The sequence below is a fragment of the Procambarus clarkii genome, chromosome 60 (assembly GCF_040958095.1).
Source record: "Procambarus clarkii isolate CNS0578487 chromosome 60, FALCON_Pclarkii_2.0, whole genome shotgun sequence".
NCBI classification, from domain to species: Eukaryota; Metazoa; Arthropoda; class Malacostraca; order Decapoda; family Cambaridae; genus Procambarus; species Procambarus clarkii.
Genome location: NC_091209.1, coordinates 15,607,191 through 15,622,420, shown reverse-complemented (window position 1 = coordinate 15,622,420; position 15,230 = coordinate 15,607,191). Strand labels below are relative to the sequence as shown.

Genomic DNA, 15,230 nt, shown 5'->3' with positions numbered 1-15,230 from the left:
TAGGGTTGGTTAGGTTTGGTCATATATCTACGTTAATTTTAACTCCAATAAAAAAAATTGACCTCATACATAATGAAATGGGTAGCTTTATCATTTCATAAGAAAAAAAATAGAGAAAATATATTAATTCAGGAAAACTTGGCTTATTAGGCAAATCTGGCCTTGCATAGTAGGCTGACAAGTGCGTTCTGGCTACTAGGTACGACATATATATATATATATATATATATATATATATATATATATATATATATGTCGTACCTAGTAGCCAGAACTCACTTCTCAGCCTACTATTCAAGGCCCGATTTGCCTAATAAGCCAAGTTTTCCTGAATTAATATATTTACTATAATTTTTTTCTTATGAAATGATAAAGCAACCCTTTTCTCTATGTATGAGGTCAATTTTTTTTTATTGGAGTTAAAATTAACGTAGATATATGACCGAACCTAACCAACCCTACCTAACCTAACCTAACCTATATTTATAGGTAAGGTTAGGTTAGGTAGCCAAAAAAAGCTAGGTTAGGTTAGGTTAGGTAGGTTAGGTAGACGAAAAAACATTAATTCATGAAAACTTGGCTTATTAGGCAAATCTGGCCTTGAATAGTAGGCTGAGAAGTGCGTTCTGGCTATTAGGTACGACATATATATATATATATATATATATATATATATATATATATATATATATATATATACACACATATATGTCGTACCTAGTAGCCAGAATGCACTTCTCGGCCTAATATGCAAGGCCCGATTTGCCTAATAAGCCAAGTTTTCCTGAATTAATATATTTTCTCTAATTTTTTTCTTATGGAATGATAATGCTACCCATTTCATTAAGTATGAGGTCAATTTTTTTTTATTGGAGTTAAAATTAACGTAAATATATAACCGAACCTAACCAACTCTACCTAACCTAACCTAACCTCTCTTTATAGGTTAGGTTAGGTAGCCGAAAAAGTTAGGTTAGGTTAGGTTAGGTAGGTTAGGTAGTCGAACAACAATTAATTCATGAAAACTTGGCTTATTAGTCAAATTGGGCCTTGCATAGTAGGCTGAGAAGTGCGTTCTGGCTGCTAGGTACGACATATATATATATATATATATATATATATATATATATATATATATATATATATATATATATATATATATATATATATATATATATTATACAGTATATTGTATTATAATATACTGTTTATTATAATATTTTGACATGTAGGATTATGTAATATACCTTCATAATATAAAAAAAAACAGTATAATGTGGTCCAGATTTCCACATAAAGTTAAGAAGGACTCGTGTCTTCCAAACACAGCCTTCTGTCACTCTCCACTGAACCGGATTCTTAAACTACAGTATATACAAATTTCCAGCTTCATCCGTTGAGTTACGGTCAGGGGCCGGATAACATGGGCGTCCGGATAAAGAGGTAGAGAGGCCGGCTTTTACCCAATTTGTCACGCTTAGGACACCTTATCCCCTCTGAGACAAGATTAGGCTGCACTCTGAAGCGCATAAGGTCGACAAATTACACTAAACGTGTAGAATATTAGTCCATATATGCTGATTGTTACATAGGCCGGTTCTTCACGAAAACGACGCGTTCCTGATAAAAAAATAAAAGAAAGATGTCAGGTGATTTACATGTGAGTGTGTACTCACCTATTTGTGCCTGCAGGATCGAGCTCTAGCTCTTGGACCCCGTTTTGGTAGCCGTTGGTTGTTTAATGCAATGACTCCTCCTGGCCAATTTCCCTATCATACCTGCTTTTAATGTTACGAATGGAGTTAGCCTCTACATTCTGATCCTTTAGGTTATTCCATTTACTCACTACCCTTCCGCTAAATAAAAACTTTATAACATCTCTATGACACATTTGAGTCTCAAGCTTCCATCCGTGCCCCCTTGTTTTTGTTGTTATTCATTGTAAACATTTCCTCTGTTTCCACTTTGTCAATCCCTGTAAGTATTTTATACGCCTGTATCATATTCCCCCTTTCTAACGACGTCACGTTTAGTCCCTTCAGTCTGTCTTCCTACCTCATCCCTCGCAGCTCGGGAACGAGTCTCATTGCAAACTTCTGCACCTTTTCGTACTTCCTTATATGTTTTTTTAAGATGGGGATTCCACGATGGGGCGGTATACTCTAAGATTGGCCTCATATAGACGATTTACAGTGATCTAAAAGCCTCCTAATTCAGGTATCTGAAGGATGTTCTAACTTTTGCCAGAGTAGAGTATGCGGCTGACGTTATTCTATTTATATGAGCCTCTGGAGTTAGGTTTGGTGTAATGTCCACTCCCAGGTCTTTTTCTCTAGACGTTACAGGGAGGTAGTTTCCTTTCATCATATATTGGCCTTTCGGTCTTCTGGCTCTTGTCTCCATTTCCATCACCTTGTACTTGTTAGTGTTGATTTCAAGCAGCCATTTCTCGGACCATCTCTGCAACCTGTTCAAGTCATCCTGGAGAATCTTACAGATATCATCTGTCTCAACCCTCCTCATTAGTTTTGCATCATCTGCAAACATTGACAAAAAATACTCGACTCCTGCAGTCAAGTCATTTACATAAATGAGGAATAGTATGGGACCCAGCACCGATCCTTGAGGCACCCCGCTTGTTACTCTACGCCAGTCCGACTCTTTGCACCGCGCTGTCAAGACAATAATAATATGTGTACTCACCTATTTGTAGTATGTGTGTGTGTGTGTGTGTGTGTGTGTGTGTGTGTGTGTGTGTGTGTGTGTGTGTGTGTGTGTGTGTGTGTGTGTGTGTGTGTGTGTTTTTCACCTAGTTGTGCTTGCGGGGGTTGAACTCTGCTCTTTCGGGCCGCCTCTCAACTGTCAGTCAACTGTTACTAACTACTTTTTTTTCCCCACACCACACACACACACACTCCAGGAAGCAGCCCGTGACAGCTGACTATCTCCCAGGTACCTATTTACTGCTAGGTAACAAGGAGCATTAGGGGTGAAAGAAGCTCTGCCCATTGTTTCTCGCTGGCACCCGGGACCTCAGGATCACGCGTACAGCGTGCTGTCCGCTCAGCCACCGTCCCCCTCCCCCCTAGGCCGTGTGTGTGTGTGTGTGTGTGTGTGTGTGTGTGTGTGTGTGTGTGTGTGTGTGTGTGTGTGTGTGTGTGTGATCATATTAACAACTAATATTTATTGACAATGATGATTATGTCAGATGTTGTTGACGATACGACAGCTCTTTGTGTAGCCAATCGACGCTCAATTTACGCCGTCGTTCGCCCACTCAGCGGCCGGTATTTATGTCATCGTTAAGCCAATCAGAGCCGGCGAATTCAAATTTTCTTTTTGGAGGCTAATATTTATATAGCTCCATTAATTGAGTTGCAATCTCTTTGAAGCGACGAGCGAGCGCGACACAAAAAATTGCAGTTTGCGAGTTATATATCTCCTCGAGCAAGATTTAACATCGAGGTTCTGAGCCATATTTTTGTTTTATCCGTCGGGGAAGCAGCTGTCTTGGCACTAGTTTGCGTGGCGGAGGATGCCCGGCGCGTCTCTGAGATAAGGCTGGTATTCAAGCGCGGGTGGAGCCTTAGTCACAGGGTAACAGCGGTGGGCTCCGCACGCCCACGCCCGTTTGTGCCCATATGCCCCGCACTGCCCTGCCCACACTCATATACCTTACCGCCGGCTAAACTCCCTTGCATAATCCACCATCTGCCGCCCACGTCAGGCTATCTTTTTTCTGCCCCTACCGGTCGGCCGAGCGGACAGCACGCTGGACTTGTGGTCCCGGGTTCGATCCCGAGAACCGGCGAGAAACAATGGGCAGAGTTTCTTTCACCCTATGCCCCTGTTACCTAGCAGTAAAATAGGTACCTGGGTGTTAGTCAGCTGTCACGGGCTGCTTCCTGGGGGTGGAGGCCTGGTCGAGGACCGGGCCGCGGGGACACTAAAGCCCCGAAATCATCTCAAGATAACCTCAAGATAACCCCCCTCATTCCAGCTCACTACAATACCCAGCTCTAACGAGGAACCCACAGCTGGTGTAGCCTGTTCCCCTTTCGTAAAAAAATGCAGCGGTTTTTGCCTACACACAAACGTCAGACTCTGGGCAACCCACCTACCGGAGCCGATAATCATTATAGCCCTTTAAAACGTCAATATTGTGGCGCTTTCAATTTCTCTAATCCACCGCAAATTTTACGTTGGGGTCGAGAGCCTACATAATTTAGTGAGCTCAGCAGGAAGACAAGGGTTCGTCAGGTATTCACGCAGCCCCCTTACGAAACCTGTACATCTTTCCTCAATCGCGGCAACTGTGTTTACGTTTATTAAACAGTGTATGAGCTCCGAGGCGCCACGAGGTTGTTTATAACAATAATAACCTTGAGTTGTGGTGTTGGAAAGCAAGCTAATAAATGTAAACTAAGCTGCCATGATTAAGGAAATATGGAAAGATTGTGTGAGTGGTTGCTTAATGAATCCTAGCCCAGAGCTAAATCCTAGCTCAGAGCTAAATCCTAGCTCAGAGCTAAATCCTAGCCCAGAGCTAAATCCTAGCCCAGAGCTAAATCCTAGCCCAGAGCTAAATCCTAGCCCAGAGCTAAATCCTAGCCCAGAGCTAAATCCTAGCCCAGAGCTAAATCCTAGCCCAGAGCTAAATCCTAGCCCAGAGCTAAATCCTAGCCCAGAGCTAAATCCTAGCCCAGAGCTAAATCCTAGCCCAGAGCTAAATCCTAGCCCAGAGCTAAATCCTAGCCCAGAGCTAAATCCTAGCCCAGAGCTAAATCCTAGCCCAGAGCTAAATCCTAGCTCAGAGCTAAATCCTAGCCCAGAGCTAAATCCTAGCTTAGAGCTAAATTTGAGAAAACCTAAAGGCACGAAACAATTAGCTGAGGTAAAATAGATGATTTATGTGACCACGTTATGATAACTAAATGTAGCGACTTTACAAGATAAAACATGGGGGACATGATCACAACCTACAAGATACTGTGGTGGAAGAGACGCATTAGATACAGTCTTTTACAAGCCGAGGGGGGCACACAGATGAATCAACTGGAAACCTGAGCATGAACCAGAGGTTGTGGCAGCAACAACCATTCACAACATCAAGTTTTAACAATTAATATTTAATTAATTTAATATAATAATTTAATATGAGTATTAGAGCGTCAAGAGGCATAGAAATCGTAGCAGAGAGGCGAGGCTGCAGAGCTGGAGCTTGCTGCCCTCAGACACAACTAGTCAGGCATTACCACTTGATTGACAGTTGAGAGGCGGGACCAAAGAGCCAAAGCTCAACCCCCGCAAGCACAACTAGGTGAGTACTACTCCCAATACTCTAGCAATCAAACTAAATGAAGGATCATTTTTTTTTCCAGACCTGAGCATACAATGGTACCATACAATGGTACCATACAATGGTACCATGCAATGGTACCATACAATGGTACCATGCAATGGTACCATACAATGGTACCCAACATGTATACATTTTCTTCTGTCCTCATTGGCCAGGGTTAGAGATATGGTATATCTTGAGGTTATCTTGAGATGATTTCGGGGCTTAGTGTCCCCGTGGCCCGGTCCTCGACCAGGCCTCCACCCCCAGGAAGCAGCCCGTGACAGCTGACTAACTCCCAGGTACCTATTTACTGCTAGGTAACAGGGGCATCAAGGTGAAAGAAACACTGCCCATTGTTTCTCCCCGGCGCCCGGGATCGAACTCGGGACCACAGGATCACGCGTCCAGTGTTCTGTCCGCTCAGCCACCGGCTCGTGTAGGTAGACGCCACACAGCGGCTTATTGCTCACTCAATCACAGAATATGAAAGAGCCATGAACATGAATATGAATATGAACAAGGTGACTAGGAGAACTCTATGACACATTACATGAAGCCATTACGCTGGACACAGAGAGGCTGACAGAGAGGTTCACAGGTAAAGGCCAGGTGCACCCGAGAACAGGTCGAGAACCTCTTGCCGGAACCAGTTTGGTAATTAAATGAACAAATCCACAAGGGCCGTGACGAGGATTCGAACCTGCGTCCGGGAGCATCCCAGACACTGCCTTAGACGACTGAGCAACGACAGGGTAAAATTTGGCAATTTACTGCCAGTTTTTCACGTCAACACATTCCACCATTTTACATCCAGGCTTCCAATGACTGCTTGCTGTACATGGGCGAACTCTGCCGAATCGTTCCACTCTGAACAGTGTTCGAACCCCAGGGGCCAGATTCATGAAAGCACTTACGCAAGCACTTACGAACGTGTACATCTTTCCTCAATCTTTGACGGCTTTGGTTACATTTATTAAACAGTTTACAAGCATGAAAACTTGCCAATCAACTGTTGTTATTGTTATAAACAGCCTCCTGGTGCTTCGGAGCTCATTAACTGTTTAATAATTGTAAACAAAGCCGCCAAAGATTGAGGAAAGATGTTCAGATTCGTAAGTGCTTGCGTAACTGCTTTGTGAATCTGGCCCCAGGTCATTCTTGTAGCGAGTATGCTTCATATGCTCACTAACCTCTACACCACAGGTCTGTATAGGAACTGTGTGTATGTGATTTAGTTCAAGTGTTGACAGGATGAACAACCCAGCGGGTTTTCTTCCTATTGGGGAGTGTTGTACATGCTGCTATGGCGGTATGTCCACTCACAAGATGAGTGGCGCTGCCCAATAAACTCGCCCCTCGGGGCAAAATTTAAAAAATTTAAATTTTAGTTCAAGTATGTTTATTGAGACAAGAAAAAAAATACATCTCAAAGGGGTAGAGTAGCTTAGGCTATTTCTACCTCCCTGGATGTGATTTAGACCTCAGGTCCGAATAACATCACAATTTCCCTCTTCTTTAATGTGTGTGATGCTGTTTCCCCTCTTCTACCTAGCATCCTTCCCTCTCTCTCCTCTCCTACCTAGCATCCTTCCCTCTCTCTCCTCTCCTACCTAGCATCCTTCCCTCTCTCTCCTCTCCTACCTAGCATCCTTCCCTCTCTCTCCTCTCCTACCTAGCATCCTTCCCTCTCTCTCCTCTCCTACCTAGCATCCTTCCCTCTCTCTCCTCTCCTACCTAGCATCCTTCCCTCTCTCTTCTCTCCTACCTAGCTTCCTTCCCTCTCTCTCCTCTCCTACCTAGCATCCTTCCCTCTCTCTCCTCTCCTACCTAGCATCCTTCCCTCTCTCTCCTCTCCTACCTAGCATCCTTCCCTCTCTCTCCTCTCCTACCTAGCATCCTTCCCTCTCTCTCTCCTCTCCTACCTAGCATCCTTCCCTCTCTCTCTCCTCTCCTACCTAGCATCCTTCCCCCTCTCTCTCCTCTCCTACCTAGCATCTTTCCCTCTCTCTCTCCCCTCTCCTACCTAGCATCCTTCCCTCTCTCTCCTCTCCTACCTAGCATCCTTCCCTCTCTCTCTCCTCTCCTACCTAGCATCCTTCCCCTCTTCTCTGCCTCGCTGTCCCTTCCTCAACTTTTCTAGCATTTCCCCTCACCCTCGTCCCCCCTCCCCCCTTCCCTATGTTATCTAGTTTATAAACTGTCATTGTTTGTCAGACGCTCCTCGGGCCGCGATACAGTCTCTTCTTAACTGTTAACTGGCGCTCTGCTTCACGCCTTACATCCCCCACTCATAAGCCTTAATTGATAGTACATTATAAGTCTTCAGATTTAACAGTTAGTGTATATGCTTCGTCTTAGAGAGAGAGAGAGAGAGATTTAAGACTTCACTTTGATAGTAGTTCTTCTTAACTGTTTAGGATGACTTACTTAGGATGACTTTGGAGGGGACGAGGGAAGGGGAGAGGCAGGGAGGGAGGGAGAGCGAGAAGGAGAGAAGGAGGGGAAGAAAGGGAGGGAGGGAGAGAGCGAGGAAGAGATTGTGGAGAAAAGGAAGGAGATAGGGAGGGAGGGAGGCAAGGGGAAAGAGAGAGAGAGAGAGAGGGGGGAGTGAGAGAGAGAGAGAGAGAGAGAGAGAGAGAGAGAGAGAGAGAGAGAGAGAGAGAGAGAGAGAGAGAGAGAGAGAGAGAGAGAGAGAGGAGTGAGAGAGAGAGAGAGAGAGAGAGAGAGAGAGAGAGAGAGAGAGAGAGAGAGAGAGAGAGAGAGAGAGGAGTGAGAGAGAGAGAGAGAGGAGTGTGAGAGAGAGAGGGGGGTAAGTGAGAGAGAGAGAGAGGGAGGGAGTGAGGGAGAGAACACATTGAGCCATAATACTCAACAACGGATCCAGATAATACACAATTAATAAAGTCATACGAGGAGAGGGCAGGACACACAACCACTCATAGGGCTCAGCTGGGGCTGGAAGCCGGGATATGTGAGACAGTGTGATAACATGAGAGGGAAATTGCCAGACAGAGAGAGGACATACAGACAGATAGCAGCCAGACAGTAAACATGCGCATGACAGCCTTTGACCTGCTATCAAAGGCAGACAGTTCACAAACTCACATACACGCTCACTAATACACTCACAAACCCAGTGACTCACATACACTCACACAAACTCTCTCAAATACTCACACATCTACTAGAACACCAGATTATCGAAGCGCGATTCAGTTTTTAATTAAAATCTCAAACTCATTTTTCACAATGTGAAAACTTCAAAAACAGTTTCGCGTTATTTAACATTAAAAAAACCCCGCTTGCCATTGTCGTCCTCAAGTCCAGAAATAAAAGTTTGTTTAAAATAAAAATTTGTCAGACTTCAACTACTGCTGCTGCTGCTGCTGCTGCTGCTGCTGCTGCTGCTGCTGCTGCTGCTGCTGCTAATATTACTGGTACTGCTACTGCTTCAGCTGTTTCTGCTAGTACTACTGCTACTACTAACAATAATAATAACGAAACTTAGTTATCAGCATGAGAAATGGGAGACTAAATTCACACATGCATGAGTTATAGTGGGGCAGGAAGATTGAGTGGGCACGCGTCCGGATACATTATAGTTTGCCTGGTGGGCATATCTTGGTCTCATTAGTGAGGTTTTGACAGGTGGAAGGTGTGGGGGGAGGGGGGAGTGATAAGAGAGCACACACACACACACACACACACACACACACACACACACACACACACACACACGGGCGTCATTGCCTTAAACAACCGGTGGGTAGAAAGGCGGGGTCCAAGAGCTGATGCTCGATCCTGCATGTGAGTACACGCACGCACACTGCAGTACACTGGAAACTAACTAACATCAGGGCATCGTTTCTTAACTTTGTAAAGAAGGTGTTCATTATCTTACCTACATGAGACCATTATTAAAGTGTGCAGCACAAGAGTGTTTTTCTCACCTGAAATAGGACAGGGAGATGTGGAGAGTGGGACAGGGAGATGTGGAGAGTGGGACAGGTAGATGTGGAGAGTGGGACAGGTAGATGTTGAGAGTGGGACAGGTAGATGTGGAGAGTGGGACAGGTAGATGTGGTGAGTGGGACGGGTAGATGTGGAGAGTGGGACAGGTAGATGTGGAGAGTGGGACGGGTAGATGTGGAGAGTGGGACAGGTAGATGTGGAGAGGGACAGGTAGATGTAGAGAGTGGAACAGGTAGGTGTGAGAACTGAAAAAAAGAGACGTGAAGAAGAATAGGGAACAAAAACAGGAATAAAAAATGAGTAGAAAGGAACAAAAAGTACGGAAGGAAACAGAGAGAGAGAGAGAGAGAGAGAGAAGAAGAAGAAGAAGGGTTTCGGCCACTTGAGATAGTAGCAAGGGGAGATAGAGACGCCTCCAAAAGATAAGAAGCCCAGTAAATCATTCCTTAAGCTGTTGGTCCCCAACCATCGGAAGTTGCTACCGACCCTCTTTCCCTCCCCTCACCCGCCCTCCCTCACTTCTATAAGGGTGTGAGTGTTTGAGAGAGGGTGAACGATAAACGCAAAGTACCTAAAAATATGGACGCATATGTACCCCTATGAGGCCTCTTTGTAGAGCTGGCGTCTTGAAGCTGGCTTCCGGAGGCCGGCGTCTGGAGGCTGGCGTCTGGAGACCGGCGTCCGGAGACCGACGTCCGAAGACTAGCGTCCGGTGATTGGCGTCCGGAGACTGGCGTCCGGAGACCAGCGTCCAGTGACCGGCGTCCGGAGACCAGCGTCCAGTGACCGGCGTCCTGAGACTAGAGTCCTGTAACTGGTGTCTAGAGACTAGCGTCCTGACACCAAGTGTTGGGATGTGGACCGACCGTTCTCAGTAGCCTACATCAGTCCCAGTCTATTAACTTATCCTTTGGCTTGGAACTATTTCTTACTTTTTTATCTTTAGTTCTAGCTTTGATGGCAACTTGGACCGTATTTACTGTTTACCTCAAACATTGTTCAATCCAAAGCACTTATTTCTTATTCATCTGTTAAGACTTACACAAGTACCCTATAAAATTGTTAGTATTTCTTCTAGTTTAAGACTTTCACATGTAGAATTAAACAATTTTTAGTTTGTTAACTTGTTACGTGTAAATGGATATTTTGTTTAATTTTACTAATACAAATAGTCAAAGTTCCCCCCAAATTTAAACAAATATATAATGTTTATAAATATTTGCAAAAACCATTAAATGAACTTAGGAATACAGTGTTTGGACAAATTGTAAAGACATAATATCTACATATAAGGTGTAAGTTTCATACGAATTGAATACAAAATGAAAGAGTAGAGTCATTTTTATGTTACTTGAAAATGAATGAAGTCAAAGGTGCTGCCACCTGTGGCTGAGGTTGACATCAACCAATTTCCTCTAAAATTGGCACCCTTACAGATAGGATCACGGGGTGCAGTCAGGTGTATAAGTTTCATGCAAATCACCCGATAAAAAAATGAGAAAAAAATAGAGAGAAACAATTCTAATTATTATTTTTTGTTAAATAATTTTTTTGTTTATAAAACTAATTATTATATTTTTTTATTATATGCTATTGTGACAGCTAAGAGTCATAGACATGATTTCAATTGACACTTGTGTTTGATGTTAATTTTTGAACATTTTGGAAATTTTTTGACACATAATTAAATATTTTTTTCCTCCCTATTTACGCTACGATGTTGAGACTTGGACCAGTTGAAGCCCTTTTCATATACAACTAGTCACAAAAATTTAATTGAAATCGAACCAGTTTTCGTTCATTGCATATATTTGTATATTTTAAACTTGTGTCCTCTTAGAGGGTAGAAATGAAGGAAACGGAAATGTATATTTAGCAAGAAATGTTTTAATATTTTGGTGAATGTATCACACTTAGTTAAGAGGACGCTTAAGTATTCAATAACACATTTTCAATAACAAAAATGTATGGTAGAATCCTAGTGGGTATATATATATATATATATATATATATATATATATATATATATATATATATATATATATATTTATATATATATATATATATATATATATATATATATATATATATATATATATATATATATATATATATATATATATATACATATACATACACGTAAATGACCTTTACGAATTTTCTTAATGATTAAAGGGGAAAAAATCTTAAAATTATCTTAGAATAATTTTGGTTTGATGCTATAAATCGCAGTATATTACAAAGTGTCAATTATATCATTTTTATAAGGATGTTTTTGCAACTTTTAAAACAGGGCAAACATCGCTTAGTCGCGTCTAGAACGTATTATCTACAAATATTTACAACCATTTATACCGTTTTGACAGCCACAATCATAACAAAAACCATCGATACATTCACAGTAGCGCTCAAAATGCACTAACAAGACTCAAAATACGATTACAACAGCCAAGACACACTCATAACAACACTCAAGATACATAACAAAATCCAAGACGCAGAAGATACACAACAAAACCCCAAGACACACAACGGCACCTTCGATACACCTAAGACAAACGCAGAACCACCCAGCAGCAAACGCCTATATATATATCATAATTACATGTAAACCGCTAGCTTAACACACTCGGATACAATAGCCCATCCCTACATTGTGACTCCCCTAAGTAATGAAGGTACAGTGAAGAACATTTGTATCAATGCATGCACATACAGTGAAGAACACTGGTACTGATGCATGTATATACAATGAAGAACATTTGTACTGATGCATACATGTTTCCGCCGCCTACGCCGGCAAGCGGGGCGTCAGGAGGGGAGCCAGGTGAGGGTGGAGCTGCAGGCGTCAGTCAGTAAGGCTGGGCGATGCATTTCAACCCTCTTAGTCTTTTTCCTCGCCACAAAGTCTTTTTCGCCAACAGGAATTTGAGCGATTTGTAGGTAACAAAGATTATATAACATTTGACCCGGGTCGACTCGGGCTCCTAATACTTCAAATGGCGCAGTCTTTTGGGGGGTCGACCCGAGCACCACCGGGTACATCATCTTGTAATATATATATATATATATATATATATATATATATATATATATATATATATATATATATATATATATATATATATATATATATATATATGGCACAACTCTCCTAAACACGAGAGTCAAGTATACAACTTTAGAACACTTTCCCACCAGGAGACTCGAACCCTAGCCAGCACAGAAGCCATTCAGCAACTGGCATAACAGGTACGCCTTAACCCGTACGGCGGGTTAAGGCGTACCTGTTATGCCAGTTGCTGAATGGCTTCTGTGCTGGCTAGGGTTCGAGTCTCCTGGTGGGAAAGTGTTCTAAAGTTGTATACTTGACTCTCGTGTTTAGGAGAGTTGTGCCTTAAGCATAGACACTGTGTCTTCCCATATTAACAGGGACTTGATGAAATAAACGTATAAATGACCCCTCACTTGCTCTAGTGCTCTTGGGAGGTGGTGATCTTTGGTGTATTTAAATACTCCGAAATTACCATCTCTTTTAAGGGTCTGAGCTGGTGGTGGAGCGGGTTAAGGCGTACCTGTTATGCCAGTTGCTGAATGGCTTCTGTGCTGGCTAGGGTTCGAGTCTCCTGGTGGGAAAGTGTTCTAAAGTTGTATATATATATATATATATATATATATATATATATATATATATATATATATATATATATATATATATATATATATATATATATATATGTCGTGCCTAATAGCCAAAACCGCACTTCTTGACCTAGTATCCAAGGTCCGATGTGCCTAAGAGGCAGAGTGATATTCGTTATTTTTATATATTTCTTTCCAGATTGGTTCTTTTCTAACAATAATCATCTATTATATTGGTAACATGAATTTTACTGACTTAGTTATGTTAGGTTAGGCTTGATAAAATTTCAATGTTAATTTTGAGTCAAATAACATAAAATTGCAATCATATATAATGTAATGAAAACTTTATCATTTCATAAGAAGAAAATGTGGAAAATATTTATATTTCACGAAAATTCGACAACTCTGGCTATTAGGTACACACACACATATATATATATATATATATATATATATATATATATATATATATATATATATATATATATATATATATATATATATATATATAAGTTTGTGAGGGTACCACCTCTGGTGCCAATGTGGGGACCCATAGCCTCGGAGAAGAAAATAAAAAGTATTCAGAGGAGACCTTGTGGTTTCTTACTGAACACTAATATTGTCTTCTCCTACCACCCCCATTCTTTTGTATGTACACATATATATTTACTTTATTTGAGCTTTGTTACAAAAAAGGAGTTATATATATATATATATATATATATATATATATATATATATATATATATATATATATATATATATGCATCATCGGGGAAGAGAATTAAATGCTACAGGGAAAGTATTGAAGCTCTTCTGGATGCCTTGAGTATTTTCTTCTACCGCCCTATCTATTTGTTAAGTAATAAGTTATTAATTTATTAGGTACGATCGGGTTGAAGATTATACAGTTCACATATATAATAACAATTAATTTTAGAAAACCTCCTTCATCTCTCGGTGTTGTTGGACTTGTGATGAGGATACAACGGGCATTTCCTCTCTGAATGGCAGCACTGAGACACTGGAAGAACAAACTTATTTCTCTGGGGTCCTTCGTTTCCGAAACGAGTTTATAACCCAAACTCATTCAGGAGTGTAAGAGTCGTCTAGTTTAAGTGTCATTTTTGAGCTTTGGCATGCAGTATTAGCTGGCTTCACATTGCTGCTGGCCGGGGCTGCAGCCTAATTATCTTCCGTCTGTGAAGGCCCGGCCGGGTCCCCTAGCTCAGCCGAGGCCAGAGCATCCAGCGTCACCCCTTATGTTGCTTTAACTCGAGTGTTCGTATTTGATGTTGGAGTCTTCCAGGGGTTCCAGCACTGGTAACCTGGAAGGAAAAGAAAGCGGATAATTTTCATTCCAAATGTATAGGGGCGGGGTTTATTGGGTTTGAGCCTCGTTATTGTGACTTGTTATCTGCACGACAATGGTGTAAGCTCTGGGTAATGGGATGAAATGAAAAACAAAATTGGTCAATCTTTGCAGTTCAAGTTAGATTTGAACTTACAACCCTGTTGAAGTTACAGCATGATGCTGTTTACTTTAGAACTACTGACGTCACAGACTTGAAACCAACCTCAGAACACTGAGGGTAAAGTTCGCTGCTTTGAGTGTAACTTAACATTCAATAACGTTTATACCTAATGAAAAACTTAACAACATTAAATAGATCAATTTCTAAGAAACGCTAATGAAATGATGTCGGATAACAGCTCCTATCTAGCTTTCAGCTATATTTAACGAAGAGTGATGTCATTATTATTGAACCGCTGTCTTAGTTGAGAAAGAAAGAGAGAGTGGGGGGGTGGGGGATGCTGAGATGAAGAGAAGAACCAAAGATCTAAATAAGATTAACACTGGGAGGCTGTATACTTACTGCTTCAGTACCTGTTGTGAGAGTTGCTGGGAGTTGGGGAGGATGTGTTGTGGGGTGGAGGAAGGGGAGGGGTAGGACACCAGCTGGGCGGGCATATGTGGAGGAAGGGTAGAGAGCCCCACCCCGCCGCCACCCGCGGCCCCCGTCAGGAGGTGGCCGCCCTGGTCCAGGTGGTGGTGGGGGTGGTGGAGGGTGACGGGGTTGTTGCTACTGCTGCTGCTACCACCCCCGTAGTGGTCGGCTGCATGGTGATCCGCGTAATTGGTGATGACTGTCGATACTGGTTGGGGAGAGGCAAATGTGGTTAGACCATCTGGTTAGTTTCGTCGAAGGGTTTGCTAGGAAGGTAGGTGGGGGAGGGAATATTCCCACTGTGGTTAGTGGGGAATAAA

At 42.2% G+C, this 15,230-nt stretch overlaps 3 protein-coding genes across 12 annotated transcripts in view; 2 read left to right on the top strand and 1 right to left on the bottom strand.

Moving 5' to 3' along the window:
* LOC123766787 (TBC1 domain family member 2B) overlaps positions 1-15,230 on the top strand; it is a 425,460-nt gene that overhangs the window by 191,489 nt on the left and 218,741 nt on the right. The gene's annotated exons all lie outside the window — the stretch shown is intronic.
* The window catches only part of LOC123751104 (CDAN1-interacting nuclease 1), a 201,766-nt gene that overhangs the window by 2,019 nt on the left and 184,517 nt on the right, over positions 1-15,230 (top strand). The gene's annotated exons all lie outside the window — the stretch shown is intronic.
* LOC123766789 (GATA-binding factor 5-A) overlaps positions 13,125-15,230 on the bottom strand; it is a 62,562-nt gene continuing 60,456 nt past the window's right edge. For 8 of the 9 annotated variants that reach the window (XM_069307569.1, XM_069307566.1, XM_069307570.1 and 5 more), the window contains 2 exons: positions 14,850-15,118; positions 13,125-14,289 (listed from right to left, as the gene is read on the bottom strand). In XM_069307569.1, coding sequence (XP_069163670.1) covers positions 14,215-14,289; positions 14,850-15,118 — 344 coding nt within the window. In that variant the 3' untranslated portion in view covers positions 13,125-14,214. Of the gene's footprint in view, positions 14,290-14,838; positions 15,119-15,230 lie in introns of all 9 variants that reach the window. The other variant, XM_045756167.2, reaches the window with a different exon arrangement.